Below are 19,108 nucleotides of genomic sequence, written 5' to 3'. Positions count from 1 at the left end.
ACACTTCAGGCTAACTCATTGTCCCCGGCTGGTCAAAGGCATTTTGGAAATGTATTTTCTTTTTGCAAACACATCTTTGAAGTAACTAAGGACCAGCAAATGAATTTGTTCCAGCTCGCCTCTCTGTGTGTAAACAACTTCTGTTTATTTGCTGCATTGATGTTGGGCCCTCACTTTTCACAAACTGTCTGTTTTCAATCTGCAGCAACGTTTCCAAAGTGTAAAAATAGTTCCATCGTCCATGGCCAAGATGTCTCTGTGATGAGGCAAGTTTCTGGCATCTCTTCACGTCTTTGTTCATCTGAACACATGTTGCTGGAGCTGAGCTTTGGGGGGTGGCAGCTTCAGCTCATTACTGTGTCCATAGGGTTTGCGTGGGGGTTAGGGGGTGGGGGGTGGTGGTTGGGGGGGTGGGGAGCATGGTGCTGGTCTCCAGCTGGGTGCTCTGAGCCCCGGATAAGGCTGCAATCCCCACCCAAAACCCTTGGATTGAGGGGATAAAGAAGCCATCACTCTGGCTAAAGCCTGACTGAATAGACACCAGGTATGAACAAAATCAGCTGGGGTGGGGCAGGTTGGGGGTGTAGGTGGAGTGGGGTGTGGGCAGGGGTGGGGGGCAGACTGAAACACGGAAACTTGGACACTGACATACATGCAAACCGATACACACTCTGACACACACACACACACACACACAAGGACACAGATAGACACACAAATATGCAAAGACACCCACAGACACACACCGACACACACATTGACACAGACACACACACTGACACACACAAATACATACACATGCAAACTGATATACACTCTGACACACACATTGACAGACACACACACTGACCCACAGATATACACACACAGACACACAATGGCACACATACACACACATGCACACATACATTGACACACACATTCTGCAGATTGTGATAAATGCAATCTATAAATTTTGACCTGTTGATGGTATAAATTGTGTGATCTACATTATGATAAATACATTGCGATATTGTGAAATATACATACAGTGATATGTACATACTGTAATATGCACACACTGATATGGAACACTATGTTCACGCTGTGATATATATACACAGTGATATGTACACACAGTGATGTGTAGATACTGTGATATGTACACACGGTGATAGGTACACACTGTGAATATACACACCGTGATATGTAACACTGTGATATGTACTCACTGTGATTTACACTGTGAGGTCATCCATTTTGGTAGGAATAACAGCAAAATGGACTATTATTTAAATGGTAAAAAATTACAGCATGTGCAGAGGGACCTGGGTGTGCTTGTGCAGGAATCTCAAGGAGCTGGTTTGCAGATACAGCAGGGAATTAAGAAGACAAATGAAATTTTGTCCTTCATTGCTAGAGGGATGGAGTTTAAAAACAGCGAGGTTATGTTGCAGCTGTATAAGGTGCTGGTGAGGCCACACCTGGAGTACTGTGTGCAGTTTGGTCTCCTTACTTGAGAAAGGATATACTGGCACTGGAGCAATTCCGGAGTTGAGAGGGTTGGCTTATGAGGAGAGACTGAGTAGACTGGGGCTATACTCATTGGGATTCAAAAGAATGAGGGGAGATCATACAGAAGAATATAAAGTTATAAAGGGAATAGATAAGATAGAAGCAGGGAAGTTGTTTCCACTGGCAGGTGAAACTAGAACTAGGGGGCATAGCCTCAAAATAAGATTCACACAGCGAGTGATTAGGATCTGGAATGTACTGTCTGAGAGTGTGGTGGAGACAGATTCACACAGCGAGTGGTTAGGATCTGGAATACACTGTCTGAGAGTGTGGTGGAGACAGATTCACACAGCGAGTGGTTAGGATCTGGAATACACTGTCTGAGAGTGTGGTGGAGACAGATTCACACAGCGAGTGATTAGGATCTGGAATGTACTGTCTGCGAGTGTGGTGGAGACAGATTCACACAGCGAGTGGTTAGGATCTGGAATGTACTGTCTAAGAGTGTGGTGGAGACAGATTCACACAGCGAGTGGTTAGGATCTGGAATACACTGTCTGAGAGTGTGGTGGAGACAGATTCACACAGCGAGTGATTAGGATCTGGAATGTACTGTCTGAGAGTGTGGTGGAGACAGATTCACACAGCAAGTGATTAGGATCTGGAATGTACTGTCTGAGAGTGTGGTGGAGACAGATTCCCACAGTGAGTGATTAGGATCTGGAATGTACTGTCTGAGAGTGTGGTGGAGACAGATTCACATAGCGAGTGATTAGGATCTGGAATGTACTGTCTGAGAGTGTGGTGGAGACAGATTCACACAGTGAGTGATTAGGATCTGGAATGTACTGTCTGAGAGTGTGGTGGAGACAGATTCCCACAGTGAGTGATTAGGATCTGGAATGTACTGTCTGAGAGTGTGGTGGAGACAGATTCACATAGCGAGTGATTAGGATCTGGAATGTACTGTCTGAGAGTGTGGTGGAGAAAGATTCAATTGAAGTTTTCAAAAGGGAATGAAACTATTATTGGAAAATGTGTAGGTTTAGTGTGGTGAGAAGATTGGAAATGGGACTAAGGAAATTTGCTCGTTGGGAGAGCCGGTGCAAACGATGGGCTGAATGGGTTCGTTCTGCATTGTAACAATTCTGTGATTTTTTAACAGGGTGTCAGGGGGAGTGGGGGCAGAATCTGCTTGAGCGATGGTGTTACTCTGTGTCCTTTTTGCGGTCACTGTTGTTGTAAATTCAGATTATTTATTTTAAATGATTGGTCTTTAAGTTATTGTCGGTAATATTCCTGCAGAAAATCACACAACTAAACTCAGCCTAATCAGTAACTCTCTCTCTGATGTGGACAGGCTCGGGTCGGAGAGTTTCTAATTATGAGGAAGCAGAATTCAGTGAAAACAGTGAGAATTTCAGTATAACAGACAGTATATAATGCACAGATTTAAACACTTGCTCCAATCTCTTTCTCCAGACTCATTTCCAAGGCTAGTTGCCGTTAAGGCTCACATCCTTTTACCAGCTGGAGATTAAAGGCTGCTTCACGCGTCACTCAGTTAGAAAGGATTATGGAGCAACTCCGGTCAAAGTGACTGCGAAACTTTGTGAGTTTGAGAAAAGCTGTGAGGAACCCTGGGGATAGGGACAAGTTCCCCCGGCCGGGAGAATTCTCACCTCACAGACAGAACAGCTCAGGATCAAAAGGTAAAATATTCATCCGTCCAACGGCTAGACAGCTAATAACAGAAATGTGGAAGGTTTCTTTAATTAGGGTTTGTGGATGGGGGGTTCTTGCTGATTCTGTACCTCTGGCTGGGGTTGAAGGGATGATCATTAACTGAAAGGTTTATTCCTTTCCAAAAAATAATTCTCACTTTCCTCCATTCGGTTTAAAATTCAGAAACTGAAAATATCCAACTGTTTCTCAGCGCTCTGCCGGCCAGCGGGCAACCCTCCAGAATCCCACTGAGAACCCACCCTCCCACTCCTCACTCACTCACTCACCCTCCCACTCCTCACTCACTCACACTCACTCACTCACCCTCCCACTCCTCACTCACTCACTCACTCACCCTCCCACTCCTCACTCACTCACCCTCCCACTCCTCACTCACTCACACTCACTCACTCTCTCACTCACTCACCCTCCCACTCCTCACTCACTCACACTCACTCACTCTCTCACTCACTCACTCACCCTCCCACTCCTCACTCACTCACTCACCCTCCCACTCCTCACTCACTCACTCACTCACCCTCCCACTCCTCACTCACTCACCCTCCCACTCCTCACTCACACTCACTCACTCTCTCACTCACTCACTCACCCTCCCACTCCTCACTCACTCACACTCACTCACTCACTCACCCTCCCACTCCTCACTCACTCACTCACTCACCCTCCCACTCCTCACTCACTCACCCTCCCACTCCTCACTCACACACTCACTCTCTCACTCACTCACCCTCCCACTCCTCACTCACTCACACTCACTCACTCACTCACCCTCCCACTCCTCACTCACTCACTCACTCACCCTCCCACTCCTCACTCACTCACCCTCCCACTCCTCACTCACACACTCACTCTCTCACTCACTCACCCTCCCACTCCTCACTCACTCACACTCACTCACTCTCTCACTCACTCACTCACCCTCCCACTCCTCACTCACTCACACTCACTCACTCACTCACCCTCCCACTCCTCACTCACTCACTCACCCTCCCACTCCTCACTCACTCACACTCACTCACTCTCTCACTCACTCACTCGCCCTCCCACTCTTCACTCACTCACTCACACTCACTCACTCTCTCACTCACTCACTCGCCCTCCCACTCCTCACTCACTCACTCACTCACTCCTCACTCACTCACTCACTCACCCTCCCACTCCTCACTCACTCACTCACACTCACTCCTCACTCACTCACTCACTCACCCTCCCACTCCTCACTCACACTCACTCACTCTCTCACTCACTCACTCACCCTCCCACTCCTCACTCACTCACTCACTCACTCACACTCACTCACTCTCTCACTCACTCACCCTCCCACTCCTCACTCACACTCACTCCTCACTCACTCACTCACTCACCCTCCCACTCCTCACTCACACTCACTCCTCACTCACTCACTCACCCTCCCACTCCTCACTCACTCACTCCTCACTCACTCACACCCTCCCACTCCTCACTCACTCACACTCACTCCTCATTCACTCACTCACTCACTCACCCTCCCACTCCTCACTCACACTCACTCCTCACTCACTCACTCACCCTCCCACTCCTCACTCACTCACACTCACTCCTCACTCACTCACTCACCCTCCCATTCCTCACTCACTCACTCACACTCACTCCTCACTCACTCACTCACTCATCCTCCCACTCCTCACTCACTCACACTCACTCCTCACTCACTCACTCACCCTCCCACTCCTCACATACTCAGTCACACACTCACTCACTCACCCTCCTGCTCCTCACTCACACTCACTCCTCACTCACTCACTCACCCTCCCACTCCTCACTCACTCACACTCACTTCTCACTCACTCACCCTCCCACTCCTCACTCACTCACTCTCACTCAATCCTCACTCACTCACTCACCCTCCCACTCCTCACTCACTCACTCTCACACTCCTCACTCACACTCACTCCTCACTCACTCACTCCTCACTCACTCACACTCACACACCCTCCCACTCCTCACTCACTCACTCCTCACTCACTCACAATCACTCCTCACTCACACACTCTCCCAACTCTTCACTCACTCACTCCTCACACACCCTCCCACTCCTCAGTCACTCACTCACACTCACTCACTCTCACTCCTCACTCATTCACAATCACTCCTCACTCATTCACACCTCACTCACTCTCACTCATGCTCACTCCCTCACACTTACTCACACTCACTCACACACATCCTCTCAACTCCACTCACTCACCCTCACACCCTCAGCCTCAGTGTATTAGAAATGGGAAGGATTATTTCCAGTGTCGAGTTCTGAAGCAGTTTGTAATTTCTGTTTATTTCAGAACTTTTTTAAATGTAATTATTTTGTGAGCTTTCAATGTTTACTCTTGAATATTAATAATTTGGCAAAAGATTTCAGATTGATGAAGTGAAAAGTGAGTGAAGAACAGGACCAGGCCCTTCGGCCCACGGGGGGGTAGGATAGGAAGGATCCCAGCCTTCTCTCTGACTGTGATGGGATTTAGTGTTTAACCTGTTCAGTGCCAGACTCTGCACTCCATGAATCTGCTGAGAACAATCCGCTCGTTCTCAGTAATACGTTTCATAAGAACATAAGAACATAAGAAATAGGAGCAGGAGTAGGCCATCCAGCCCTTCGAGCCTGCCCCGCCATTCAATAAGATCATGGCTGATCTGTCGTGGCTCAGCTCCACATTCCCGCCCTCTCCCCATAACCCTTAATCCCCTCTCTTATCAAAAACCCATCAACCCGCGTCTTAAAAATATTTAGCGAGGCAGCCTCCACCACTTCAACGGGCAGAGAATTCCAGAGATTCACCACCCTTTGAGTGAAGAAGTTCCTCCTCAACTCCGTTCTAAACCGCCTCCCCCTTTATCTTGAGGCTGTGCCCCCTAGTCCTACTGTCCTTTCTGAGCGGGAAGAGTCTTTCCACCTCTATCCTATCCATCCCATTCATCATCTTATACGTCTCAATGAGATCTCCTCTCATTCTTCTAAACTCTAACGAGTACAAGCCTAGTTTATTCAGCCTCTCCTCATAGCTCAATCCCCTCAACTCCAGTATCAGCCTAGTAAACCTCCTCTGCACTCCCTCCAAGGCCAAAATATCTTTGCACAGGTGCGGCGTTTAATATTTTAATATTTTAAGGTTTCAGTTTAATACTTGTTCATATTTCTGAATTACTGTCACAAACTTGGAACGGTTCAGAATTCCTATCTCCCCATTAACCAGAATTCCTATTTCCCCTCTCTCTGCGGGCCACCCCTCTCTCTGTGGGTCACCCCCCTCTCTGTGGGTCACCCCCCTCTCTGTGGGTCACCCCTCTCTCTGCGGGTCACCCCTCTCTCTGCGGGTCACCCCTCTCTCTGCGGGTCACCCCCCTCTCTGTGGGTCACCCCTCTCTCTGCGGGTCACCCCTCTCTCTGCGGGTCACCCCTCTCTCTGCGGGCCACCCCTCTCTCTGTGGGTCACCCCCTCTCTGTGGGTCACCCCTCTCTCTGCGGGTCACCCCCCTCTCTGTGGGTCACCCCTCTCTCTGCGGGTCACCCCTCTCTCTGCGGGTCACCCCTCTCTCTGCGGGTCACCCCTCTCTCTGCGGGTCACCCCTCTCTCTGTGGGTCACCCCTCTCTCTGCGGGTCACCCCTCTCTCTGCGGGTCACCCCTCTCTCTGCGGGTCACCCCTCTCTCTGTGGGTCACCCCCTCTCTGTGGGTCACCCCTCTCTCTGTGGGCCACCCCTCTCTCTGCGGGTCACCCCTCTCTCTGCGGGCCACCCCTCTCTCTGTGGGTCACCCCCTCTCTGTGGGTCACCCTCTCTCTGTGGGTCACCCCTCTCTCTGTGGGTCACCCCTCTCTCTGTGGGTCACCCCTCTCTCTGTGGGTCACCCCCCTCTCTGTGGGTCACCCCCCTCTCTGTGGGTCACCCCCCTCTCTCTGTGGGTCACCCCTCTCTCTGTGGGTCACCCCTCTCTCTGTGGGTCACCCCTCTCTCTGTGGGTCACCCCCCTCTCTGTGGGATGTTCTGATTTCCCCTCCTGTCCCTCCCCAGTCTGAGCAGATTGTGGTGTGTCTCTGATCCTCTTGCTCTCCTCTCTCTCTCCAGGCTCCAGGATTTAGGATGAAGTTCCCTCTGCAGTTGATGGCTCTCTTCCTGGCTCTGGCTCAGAGCAGTGAGCATTGGGGATGGAATTACCGGGATGGAGGTAGGAAGGGAGGGGCAGGGGGTCCTCACTCTGGACAGTGTTCAGCGCTCAGCATCTCCAACACAGGGAGGGGGCTAATATCAGGGGTGGGGTTAATGTTTCAGGGTGGGGTTAATATCTGAGGGCGGGGTTAATATCTGGGGGCGGGGTTATTATTTGTGGGCAGTGTTAGTATCTGGGGCGGGGTTAGTATCTATGGGCGGGGTTAATGCTTGTGGGCGGAGTTAGTATTGGGGGCGGGGTTAGGATCTGGGGGCGGGGTTATCTGTTCCTGGGATGAGGTGTTTTTGGGATGAGGTGTTGCTGGGATGAGGTGTTCCTGGGATGAGGTATTTTTGGGATGAGGTGTTTCTGGGATGAGGTGTTCCTGGGATGAGGTATTTTTGGGATGAGGTGTTTCTGGGATGAGGTATTTTTGGGATGAGGTGTTTCTGGGATGAGGTATTTTTGGGATGAGGTATTTTTGGGATGAGGTATTTTTGGGATGAGGTGTTTCTGGGATGAGGTGTTCCTGGGATGAGGTATTTTTGGGATGAGGTGTTTCTGGGATGAGGTATTTTTGGGATGAGGTGTTTCTGGGATGAGGTATTTTTGGGATGAGGTATTTTTGGGATGAGGTATTTTTGGGATGAGGTGTTTCTGGGATGAGGTGTTCCTGGGATGAGGTGTTTCTGGGATGAGGTGTTGCTGGGATGAGGTATTTTTGGGATGAGATGTTCCTGGGATGAGGTATTTTTGGGATGAGGTGTTCCTGGGATGAGGTGTCTCCGGGATTAGTGTTTTTGGGGATTTTTTGGGATGTTTTTGATACAATTTGAGTCTCAGTTCCCAGGTTCACTGTGTAAATGTTTGCTTCCAGCGGACAGAGTGAATATTAACGGGGTTCGCAGCATCACCCGGTTACTGGATCACTGGGGAAGTAGAATCTTCAAGCACGTAAAGGACACAATGATTAATAAACCACAGGATATCCTTCCCGACTACTCCAGGTACGGGGTGGGGGGGTGTGGAATAGTGATGGAGAGAGGCAGAGAGTGAGAGAGACACAGAGAGAGAGAGTGATAGAGAGAGATGACAAAGAGAGAAAGAGGGAGTGAGAGTAGAGTGATAGAGAAATAATAGAGAAGAAGGGAGGGAGAGTGATAGAGATCATAAAGGGAAAGGGAGAGTGAGACAGGGATAGAAAGAGAGTGTGTGAGGCGATGTGTAGACATGTACAGTCACTGACTCCCCTCTCTCTCTGTGTCCAGGATTCAGCCGCTTTCTGAGGCATTAGATGATCTGTTTAAGGAGATCCAGGCTCTGAAGACACGAGTTACAGACCTGACAGCGATTCTGACGGGTTTGGAGAAAATTTTCACCCAAGTGGGATACGGGAAGCCGGTGAAGATTAAACGTGTGGTGATGAAGAGGTTGCCAAGGAAGGGGTCAGTTTACCAGAGCCGGAACCATATCCCAAGCCGGTCTCTAATCCAGAAACGTATCCGGAGCTCACAGCAGAGGAGAAAGTCAGTGGGCAGGAGACAGGAAGCAGCCAACTCCAAAAGATCTGAAGTGTGTCAGATTGGAGCATTGTGCCAGTGAGGACCTGTCCCCCAGGCCCAGCATGAAGCCAGCTTGGCGTTGCCCACGTCTGGGACCCCTGCGACCCAACTGCACCCAACTCCAACACTGAACGTTTGTGTTCTGACCTCCCCCCCGTACCTCGAAATATTGGGCGACAATTTCTAAAACCCATAACATCATCAAATATGCCAACGTACTTCACAGAATAAATAAGCTCAAACAATATCACTTACTGGAGGAGATATCAGGGCAGATCACAGGAACAGCACACATGCAGGCCATTCGGCCCATTATTATAGAATCCCTGCAGTGCAGAAGGAGGCCATTTGGCCCATTACATCTCTCCGGGCCCTTCTAAAGAGTAATCCAGTTAAATCCACTTCCTGACTCTTTTCCATATTCCCACAATTCTCCCCCAGAGGGTTTTAATCCAACTCCCTTTCCAAAGTTACTTTTGAATCCACCATCCAGCCAGACAGTGCATTGGGAATCTGAACCCCTTCCCGGTGGAAAGAATTCCTTCCTGATGTTTCTGCTGTTTGGAATTCTCTTCCACACTGAGGGTTTTGGCTCATTCAAAATGCTCGCGGTTGAGTTGAAGAGTTTTAATCCACAAACGAGTCAAAGGTTAATAGGGGACAGAGAGGAAAGTGAAGATAATCCCCACATCTCAATGCCGCAGCCAATGATCTTATCCAATGGCAGAACAGGTTCGAGGGGCTGAGTGGCCTCCTCCTGTTCCTGATTAGTTCCTTGCTGTGATTTTATATCACCTCGGGCATTTTTGTCGATCCCCCTGAATCTGTGTCCTCTGTGGACAACCCTGAAACCAATGGCAACAATTCTTCATTGTTTACTCAGTCTGAAGCCTCGATTATTTTAATAAATACTTTTCTCTGCTGTAAGGAGAACAAATTCTCCAGGGATCCTTCAATCCTGAAACTATTCCAGAAAATCTCCCTGTCCAAAGTCCTTCCGTCCTCTCTCAGTGTTTGATTTGGGCTGGATTTCCACACTCTGCTGTGATTTACAAAGTAAAAAGTCTGACAACACCAGGTTTCAGTCCAACCGATTTATTTGATAATACTCACAAGCTTGTGTTTACTCACAAACTGTGTTTACGCCAGTCCAACGCCGGCATACCCACATCGTGATTTACAAAGCCCAGGATCCCATAATGTTTATTCATCACTTTAATAACCTTTCCCATTGCTGCACAAACCCATCCCTCCCTGGATATGTAACTCCTTTCCAATTCCACCACATTGGCTTTTCTCAAACTTTCCAACAAATGGAACAGCACAGACTTCATCAGTGAGAGTCTTCAGAAAAGGAGAGACAGAGAGAGAGAGGTACAGAGATGGAAAGGTTTGGGGGGGATTTAAGAGCTTGGGGCCACAGGGACTGTCAGAGGGTCAGTACTGAGGGAGTGCCGCACTGTCAGAGGGTCAGCGCTGAGGGAGTGCCGCACTGTCAGAGGGTCAGCGCTGAGGGAGTGCCGCACTGTCAGAGGGTCAGTGCTGAGGGAGTGCCGCACTGTCAGAGGGTCAGCGCTGAGGGAGTGCCGCACTGTCAGAGGGTCAGCGCTGAGGGAGTGCCGCACTGTCAGTGGGTCAGCGCTGAGGGAGTGCCGCACTGTCAGAGGGTCAGCGCTGAGGGAGTGCCGCACTGTCAGAGGGTCAGCGCTGAGGGAGTGCCGCACTGTCAGAGGGTCAGCGCTGAGGGAGTGCCGCACTGTCAGAGGGTCAGTGCTGAGGGAGTGCCGCACTGTCAGAGGGTCAGCGCTGAGGGAGTGCCGCACTGTCAGGGGGTCAGCGCTGAGGGAGTGCCGCACTGTCAGAGGGTCAGTGCTGAGGGAGTGCCGCACTGTCACAGGGTCAGTACTGAGGGAGTGCCGCACTGTCAGAGGGTCAGCGCTGAGGGAGTGCCGCACTGTCAGAGGGTCAGCGCTGAGGGAGTGCCGCACTGTCAGGGGGTCAGCGCTGAGGGAGTGCCGCACTGTCAGAGGGTCAGCGCTGAGGGAGTGCCGCACTGTCAGAGGGTCAGTGCTGAGGGAGTGCCGCACTGTCACAGTAAGGTTAACTGATCACTGTGTGTGTGGGGTTTTTTTGCAGAAATTGGCAGCCATTTTGATTAGAAGACAGCATTCACTGCATTTCATTGGCTCTCTCTCTTGATGTGGTTCTGTGAGATGAACCTGATAAGTTGATTGAAATGCACATTAGTAAATTCCTTCATGTTTGCTGTATTACTGGATGCAGAATGTGAGGCACAACCGGCAGTATAACTGGGATCTACCCCTCAGTACAAACACAGTGTTACTGACTGGGAGTGTGAGACTTCAGAGATAATCACAGCCCTTCCACTCAGTGACTGTAATCTTTAACCCAAAAATATCAGTGTGTAATGTTTTATACATTTATTAAAGCGTTACATTCTTATTTTGTGTTTCATTACAAAGTGTTGTAAAGAAAATCTCTGTTTAAAATTAGGTGGTTGGCATCATGCACTCAGTGATTGGTGGACAGGCTTTGGAGAGTCAGGAGGTGAGTTATTCATCACAGAATTCCTAGCCTTTCAACTGTTCTGGTAGCCACAGCATTTATCTAGCTAGTCCAGTTCAGTTTCTGGTCGAGGGTAACCCCCAAAATGTTGATTGTGGGGAATTCAGTGATGATATTGTGGTTGAATAGCAAGGGGTGATATGGTTGGATCCTCTCTTGTTGGAGATGGTCATTTCCTGGCACTTGTGTGACTCGAATGTTATTTGCCACTTGTCAGCCCAAGTCTGGATATTGTCCAGGTCTTGCTGCATTTTGACATGGTCCGTTTCAGTATCTGAGGAGTTATATACTGAGGAGTTACCAATGGTAAACGTTGTGCAGTCATCAGCGCGTATCCCCACCTCTGACCTTATAATAGAAGGAAGGACATTGATGACACAGCTGAAGATGGTTGGGTCTCGGACCCTCCCCTGAGGAACTCCTTGGTTTTTGCAGTAATGGACCAGACCCCCTTGTCAGTGAGAACGGGGATGTTTAGTGGAGCCTCCCCAGTTTGTTGTTTAATTATCCATCAGCGTTCCTGATTGGATGGTAAAGCTTTGATCAGATCCACCGGTTGGAGATTGTTTAACTCGGTCTATCGCTGATGTTTAATGTGAATGGAGTTCTGTTCCCTGCCCAGGCTGAGGCTCAATTTGAGATATTCCTGCCTCCTGATATGCAGTGAAGCAGAGAGAGTTCCGGATTAACCACTCCAACATTGTCTGACTGACAGAAGAACAATTTCTATCAATTTAAAATTTAAAAAGTGAAGTTTAACGGGTTCCGTGTGGATAATATTAAATTTGAAGGAAATGTATTTGCAGTTACACTGGAGGCAGACAGACTCCGTGTCAGAGAGGGGAAGGGTTTCTGAGGAGAACTTTTCCAATTCTGAGAGAATTTGCTGGAATCAGAGGGAGTGAAGAGGGAGCCAAGAAACAGGAGGAATGAGGGAGAGAGAGAATAGGGAGAAAGACCGAGAGTGATAGACAGACAGAGATAGAGAGTGAGATCGATAGATAGCGGGAAAGTGGAGGAGAGATGGAGCAGAATTTTACAGCCCCTCCCATCAGGATTTTCCAGTCCAGCTGAAGTTAATGAATTTTCAAATAGCCAGATTTTCCGATCACATCCCAACTGATGGTGAAATTCCAACCCTGGAGATAGAAAGATCAAGGAAGGAGAGACAGAGTGAGGAGGAAATAGAGAGAGGGGGGGGGGCAGAGAGAGAGGGGGGGGGGCAGAGAGAGAGGGGGGGGGCAGAGAGAGAGGGGGGGGGGGGCAGAGAGAGAGGGGGGGGGCAGAGAGAGAGGGGGGGGGCAGAGAGAGACGGGGGGGGCAGAGAGAGACGGGGGGGGGGGCAGAGAGAGACGGGGGGGGGGCAGAGAGAGACGGGGGGGGGGCAGAGAGAGACGGGGGGGGGGCAGAGAGAGACGGGGGGGGGGCAGAGAGAGACGGGGGGGGGGGGCCAGAGAGAGACAAGGGGGCAGAGAGAGGGGGAGGGGGCAGAGAGAGGGGGGGGGGGCAGAGAGAGGGGGGGGGGGCAGAGAGAGGGGGGGGGGCAGAGAGAGGGGGGGGGCAGAGAGAGGGGGGGGGGCAGAGAGAGGGGGGGGGGGCAGAGAGAGGGGGGGGGGGCAGAGAGAGGGGGGGGGGCAGAGAGAGGGGGGGGGGCAGAGAGAGGGGGGGGGGGCAGAGAGAGGGGGGGGGGGGGCAGAGAGAGGGGGGGGGGGCAGAGAGAGACGGGGGGGGGCAGAGAGAGAGGGAGATTTACACCAGAAGTTTGGCTTGCTTCGTATTCAGAGATTGAGAAGAGGTTCCTGAAGTATTTGAATATTTATTGAGATTTCAGAGGATTTGAGAAAATATTCGATGTGGTTTTCTCTGAGGTTTCCTGTGTGTTGGTCGATGTGGTTCCTGTTTCAGCATCAACCTTCAATCCTCCTTCTTCAGAAACCATACTTCATTCTTCCTACCAACAGGTTTCATTGGTGGATCATACCCGGCGCAGATGTAGAAATCCCGGTGATAGGGCACTGTGTCCCCCAGCGCTGCTCGCAGCTTCCCTGCATGTTCAACCCACTGAGCTTCCTTGGCGAAACCTCCAAACTGACTGTAAAATACAAACAAGAGATACTGTCACCGAGAGGAACCAGCATGAGAGACAGGGCCCATGGAGAACTCCCACTGCTCAATCACAATTCTCTGGCTGCCAGTCCACTCAACAAACTGGTGCTCAAAACCAACATTCACACTCCCAATACAGTACTGAGGGAGTGCAGCACTGTCAGAGGGTCAGTACTGAGGGAGTGCAGCACTGTCAGAGGGTCAGTACTGAGGGAGTGCAGCACTGTCAGAGGGTCAGTACTGAGGGAGTGCCGCACTGTCAGAGGGTCAGTGCTGAGGGAGTGCCGCACTGTCGGAGGGTCAGCGCTGAGGGAGCGCCGCACTGTCGGAGGGTCAGCGCTGAGGGAGTGCCGCACTGTCAGAGGGTCAGCGCTGAGGGAGTGCCGCACTGTCGGAGGGTCAGCGCTGAGGGAGTGCCGCACTGTCAGAGGGTCAGTGCTGAGGGAGTGCCGCACTGTCAGAGGGTCAGTACTGAGGGAGTGCCGCACTGTCAGAGGGTCAGTACTGAGGGAGTGCCGCACTGTCAGAGGGTCAGTACTGAGGGAGTGCCACACTGTCAGAGGGTCAGTACTGAGGGAGTGCCGCACTGTCAGAGGGTCGGTACTGAGGGAGTGCCGCACTGTCAGAGGGTCAGTACTGAGGGAGTGCCGCACTGTCAGAGGGTCAGTACTGAGGGAGCGCCGCACTGTCAGAGGGTCAGTACTGAGGGAGTGCCGCACTGTCAGAGGGTCAGTACTGAGGGAGTGGAAAATGGATGTTGAATCTTGAATTGTGAAGCCGATCGATTTGCGGTGAAATTCCTGTCACTGGGGTGGGAAACAGGCTAACCGCAGAGTCTGTGGGAATCTCCGAATATCCCTCTCCGTTCCCATCCCAGTGTTTCACCGGGGACCAGGTACTGACCCCATTCCAGAACCTGGAGCCAACACTCAGAGCTTTCCTCTTTCACTGACTTACGTGGAGTAGACTGTGATCCCCTCTTGATGTTTAATCTCGATACTTTCATCTGTTGGTTTGGGAACATTCTCCTGAAATTTGTTGGGGATCCGGATTTGAACCTCGACTGTGGGCTGTAAGCTGTCACCCTCACCTGGTTGAACAGTCATACTGACCGGAGCTGTCATCCCCAGCTGGAGACCTGCAAAATCCAGCCAGAGTTCCTTAGCCAGAAACAGGTATGAGCTTTCCCTCCCACTGAGCCCCAGGCACACCCCAGATGGTGCTGCTCATATCTGAAATCGCCCCAAATTCTGTTCCACTGCCACCCTCTGCTCACTGACCTCCACTGACCCCTGACCTGACATCAGCCCGATTATAAGATGTTCATCCATGCTTTCAAATCCCTCCATCGCCCTCATCCCTCCCCTGTCTCTGTCACCTCCTCCAGCCCCACAACCCTCAGAGATCTCTGCCCTCCTCCAGTTCTGGCCTCTTGAGAATTGCTGATTTTATTTACCTCGCTGTTGGTGGTTCCTCTCTCAGTTCCCAGGAGCCTGAACTGTGGAAATCTCTCTCCAAATCTCCCCACTCTCTCCCCTCACTTTCCTCCTTTTTAAATTTCCTCCTTGGACTGAGCTTTTTGTCACTGCCCAGATATCTCCTCCTGTGCCTTAGACTCACATTTTGTTTTGTAACCATCTTGTGTGAAGTATGTTTCATTGTGTTAACAAAGTTATATAAATGCAAGTTGTTGTTGTGATAAATAGACTTGGGAAATAGAACCCAGAACCTAGGGATAGGAGTGGGCCATTCGGCCCTTCGAGCTGCTTCTTCATTCAATAAGGTTGTGGATTTAACTCCTACTGTGTCTGCTCTCGCACCCTCCCCATTCACCCTCACCCCCATAACCCTCAACTCTCTTGACAATCAAAACTCTATCAAACTCTAGCCGTGAATGAACTCAGTGAGCCAGTCTTCGCTGCTTTCTTGGGAACGGAATTCCAGACTATCAGAGAAAAAAATTCTCAACTCAGTCTCACAATGGGAGATTTCAAGTCATAAAGTCACAGAGTCATAGAGGTTTACAGCATGGAAACAGGCCCTTCGGCCCAACTTGTCTACGCCCCCCTTTTTTTTAAACTCCTAAGCCAAATCCCAATTGCCTGCAATTGGCCCATATCCCTCTATACCCATCTTACCCATGTAACTGTCTCAATGCTTTTTAAAGGACAAAATTGTACCCACCTCTACTACTACCCTCTGGCAGCTCGTTCCAGACACTCACCCTCTGTGTGAAACAATTGCCCCCTCTGGACACTTTTGTATCTCTCCCCTCTCACCTTAAACCTATGCCCTCTAGTTTTAGACTCCCTTACCTTTGGGGAAAAGATATTGACTATCTAGCTGATCTGTGCCCCTCATTATTTTATAGACCTCTATAAGATCACCCCTCAGCCTCCTACGCTCCAGAGAAAAAAGTCCCAGTCTATCCAGCCTCTCCTTATAACTCAAACCATCAAGTCCCGGTAGCATCCTAGTAAATCTTTTCTGCACTCTTTCTAGTTTAATAATATCCTTTCTATAATAGGGTGACCAGAATTGCACACAGTATTCCAAGTGTGGCCTTACCAATGTCTTGTACAACTTCAACAAGACGTCCCAACTCCTGTATTCAATGTTCTGACCAATGAAACCAAGCATGTTGAATGCCTTCTTCACCACTCTGTCCACCTGTGACTTTCAAGGAGTTATGAACATGTACCCCTAGATCTCTTTGTTCCCTAACTCTCCTACTTCCTACTCTTAAACCTGGTTCCCCTAGTTCTAGTCCCCTTATCCCACCACCCATCCCAAGCACACAAACAGAAAAGATCCTCCCAGTCACCTCAGAACCTTAATGTAAGATCACCTCTCATTCTCCTGAGCTCTAACATGTCTTGCCTCAACCCATTCGACCTTTCTTCAACAAGATAAGCCCTTTTCCCAAGAATGAGTTGATTCAATCTTCTCTGAATCTCTCCTGTCCAATTACATCCTTTTTCAAGTAAGGAGACCAAAACTGTACACAGCATTCTGTCTCAGCAAGACCCTGTACAACTGCAGTAAAACATCCCAACTTTTATATTCCATTCCCCTTGCAATAAATAACAACATTGTATTTACATTCTAATCCCTTTCTGCTCTGCAGTCTTTGTGATTCATGGACTAACGACCCGATCTCTTTCTATTTAAATCGTTTATCAATTTTCTTCCTGCCCATGTGAAGAATTTCACATTTTCCTACGTTATCTGCCACACTCAGCTGGTCAACATCCCTCTGGAGTCACTGAACTTCCTCCTGACAGTTACTTTCCTGCCTATCTTACCCTCAGTCCTGGGGACAGTTGAGGCCCCTCCATCAGGTGGAGTTGAATCCCTCACCTCAAACTCAGGAAGATTCCTCAATACCTTGCTCATTGGATCCTCCAATATATTTCAACAGCTTCAAGGCTCCTTCTCCAGAACCCTGGTCAAATGGCTTCCCACTGATGGTGACACTGGCATAATTCCCAGCCTCATATTTCCGCTCCTCAAAGGTCAGTTCACCCTGTGAGAAAAAAAAATAAAACTTCCTTTCAGATGGAGAGACCATTTGTACACAAAATTCACCAAAATTCACAGCAGGAATACAGCAGTGAAATCTTCCAGTGTAATTCACAGTGTGAAATCACAGTGAAATCTCCCAGTGTAATTCACAATGGGTGAAATCACTGTGAAATCTCCCAGTGTAATTCACAATAGGTGAAATCACAGTGAAATCTCCCAGTGTAATTCACAGTGTGAAATCACAGTGAAATCTCCCAGTGTAATTCACAACATGAAATCACTGTAAAATCTCCCAGTGTAATTCACAATGGGTGAAATCACAGTGAAATCTCCCAGTGTAATTCACAATGGGTGAAATCACAGTGAAATCTCCCTGTGTAATTCACAGTGTGAAATCACAGTGAAATCTCCCAGTGTAATTCACAGTGTGAAATCACAGTGAAATCTCCCAGTGTAATTCACAATGGGTGAAATCTCCCAGATAAATGTTTTTGGAGAATTGTCTTTCTCTGGTCAGAGGAGGAATATTTTGTGGAGATCTCTCGCCCCCTGTTGATGTTGATAATAACAGCTCCCAGTTTAACTCAATCACAGACTCTGCAAGTTTTCCCTGAGGAATTCTTCAAACACAAATCAGTTCAAGGCAGAAAGCTGTAAATCGCAGCCGTGTTCGTCAATATGAAGAGGTTGTAAATCCAACTATTTTTCAAATACTTTATTTCCCCAGAATTTAAACCTCCGACAAAGTTGGAAACTTTCCAGTTGGATATTGGTCTCTGTCTGGACATTGACCAGAACTGATTCAACTCCACACGTACGCACAGAGAGACACACACACACAGAGACACACAGACACACACACAGATACATACAGACACAGATACACACAGAGACACACACACAGATACAGACAGGGACACACAGATACAGACACACACAGAGACACAGACAAGCACACATAGACAAACAGATACATACACATGCACACATACACAGACATACATACACACAAGGACACCCATTCCTCCCGTCCCCCACCCCCCACACACAGATAGATACACACCCACACAGAAACACACCCACACAGATAGACACACACACACACATATATTTTCCGATCCTGTCCTATTTCCCTTCCTCAGCTTCCCGGTCCTGAGGCCAAGCTGCACAATCCGGATTGAGTGCAGAGTGAGAATGGGAATGGGAATCTCAGACACAAACTCAGAGCCAAGTTTGTCAGGAGTTTGGGATTGTGATTGAGTGAAGTTACAAAGTGCTGGAACCTCTCACCTTGGTTTCTGTGCTGAGGGTCTGACAGGGTCTATTCTCAGTCTGACTGAACAGTGAGTTTGTGATCATCCCAAACATGTCCGCACCTTCTGAAGTTTAACCCAATTCACTAAACACAAAAATACTCCTGATCTCGGACACGTCTTGACAATGTCCCCGAGTGAAAGTTTCACTCAGCAACCCAGTTCAGTGATTACACAGATTGAAGTTCAGAAAATACAGAGGTTATTAACTTTGATAATCAGAAAATGCATTGTCATAACTGGGAGGAGTCTGTTAACCCTTTCACTCCCCCAGTCCCAACAATTAACCATTGGGTTAATCCTGATGAAAGGAAGTTTCCTGGAGCCAATTCCTGAATTCCAGCTGCGGGATTTGAGGTGTCGCTGTTAATGTTCCCCATGAACAGATAGAATCATAAAATTATAAAACTAGTAATACAGAAGGAGGCCGTTCGGCCCCTTGTATTCATGCTAGCTCTCTGCAAGAGCAATGCAGCCAATCCCACTTTCCCCATAGCCCCTCTGCTAATGTATCTTCAACCCACTTCCCTGCTGAATGCTTTGATTCTGTCCCCACTACACTCTCAGATAGACCCTAACAACTCACTGTGTGA

At 49.3% G+C, this 19,108-nt stretch overlaps 2 protein-coding genes across 2 annotated transcripts; one reads left to right on the top strand and one right to left on the bottom strand.

The window, feature by feature from the left end:
• The first annotated feature begins 483 nt into the window (after nucleotides 1-483).
• On the top strand, nucleotides 484-9,272 carry LOC145361679 (uncharacterized). The gene is made up of 5 exons (XM_080217582.1): nucleotides 484-544; nucleotides 2,977-3,206; nucleotides 7,342-7,441; nucleotides 8,301-8,430; nucleotides 8,692-9,272. The coding sequence occupies exons 3-5, from the start codon at nucleotides 7,357-7,359 to the stop codon at nucleotides 9,023-9,025; spliced, it is 549 nt and encodes a 182-aa protein (XP_080073708.1). The 5' UTR covers nucleotides 484-544; nucleotides 2,977-3,206; nucleotides 7,342-7,356; the 3' UTR covers nucleotides 9,026-9,272.
• Nucleotides 9,273-13,302: 4,030 nt separating this feature from the next.
• LOC145361602 (heme-binding protein 1-like) lies at nucleotides 13,303-18,756 on the bottom strand. The gene is made up of 4 exons (XM_080217454.1): nucleotides 18,493-18,756; nucleotides 17,065-17,203; nucleotides 14,635-14,815; nucleotides 13,303-13,663 (listed from the first exon to the last, which is right to left on the bottom strand). Exons 1-4 carry the CDS (start codon nucleotides 18,568-18,570, stop codon nucleotides 13,486-13,488), a joined length of 576 nt encoding a protein of 191 aa, XP_080073580.1. The 5' UTR covers nucleotides 18,571-18,756; the 3' UTR covers nucleotides 13,303-13,485.
• Between the last annotated feature and the right edge of the window lie 352 nt (nucleotides 18,757-19,108).

Source organism: Carcharhinus amblyrhynchos, chromosome 35 (genome assembly GCF_965287045.1).
Source record: "Carcharhinus amblyrhynchos chromosome 35, sCarAmb.v2.hapA, whole genome shotgun sequence".
In the NCBI taxonomy this organism is placed as follows: domain Eukaryota; kingdom Metazoa; phylum Chordata; class Chondrichthyes; order Carcharhiniformes; family Carcharhinidae; genus Carcharhinus; species Carcharhinus amblyrhynchos.
The sequence above is the reverse complement of the archived record's forward strand: the minus strand, read 5'-3'. Positions and strand labels throughout refer to the sequence as shown.

Excerpts from the sequence above, each read along its gene's own strand:
- LOC145361679 (XM_080217582.1), top strand. The coding sequence starts at position 7,357 with ATGAAGTTCCCTCTGCAGTTGATGGCTCTCTTCCTGGCTCTGGCTCAG. Across the intron at positions 7,442-8,300 it reads ATGGAATTACCGGGATGGAG|CGGACAGAGTGAATATTAAC; the intron begins GTAGGAAGGGAG and ends GTTTGCTTCCAG. Across the intron at positions 8,431-8,691 it reads ATCCTTCCCGACTACTCCAG|GATTCAGCCGCTTTCTGAGG; the intron begins GTACGGGGTGGG and ends CTCTGTGTCCAG.
- LOC145361602 (XM_080217454.1), bottom strand. The coding sequence starts at position 18,570 with ATGTTTGGGATGATCACAAACTCACTGTTCAGTCAGACTGAGAATAGA. Across the intron at positions 17,204-18,492 it reads CCCTCAGCACAGAAACCAAG|GGTGAACTGACCTTTGAGGA; the intron begins GTGAGAGGTTCC and ends TTTTTCTCACAG. Across the intron at positions 14,816-17,064 it reads TGGAGGATCCAATGAGCAAG|GTCTCCAGCTGGGGATGACA; the intron begins GTATTGAGGAAT and ends TGGATTTTGCAG.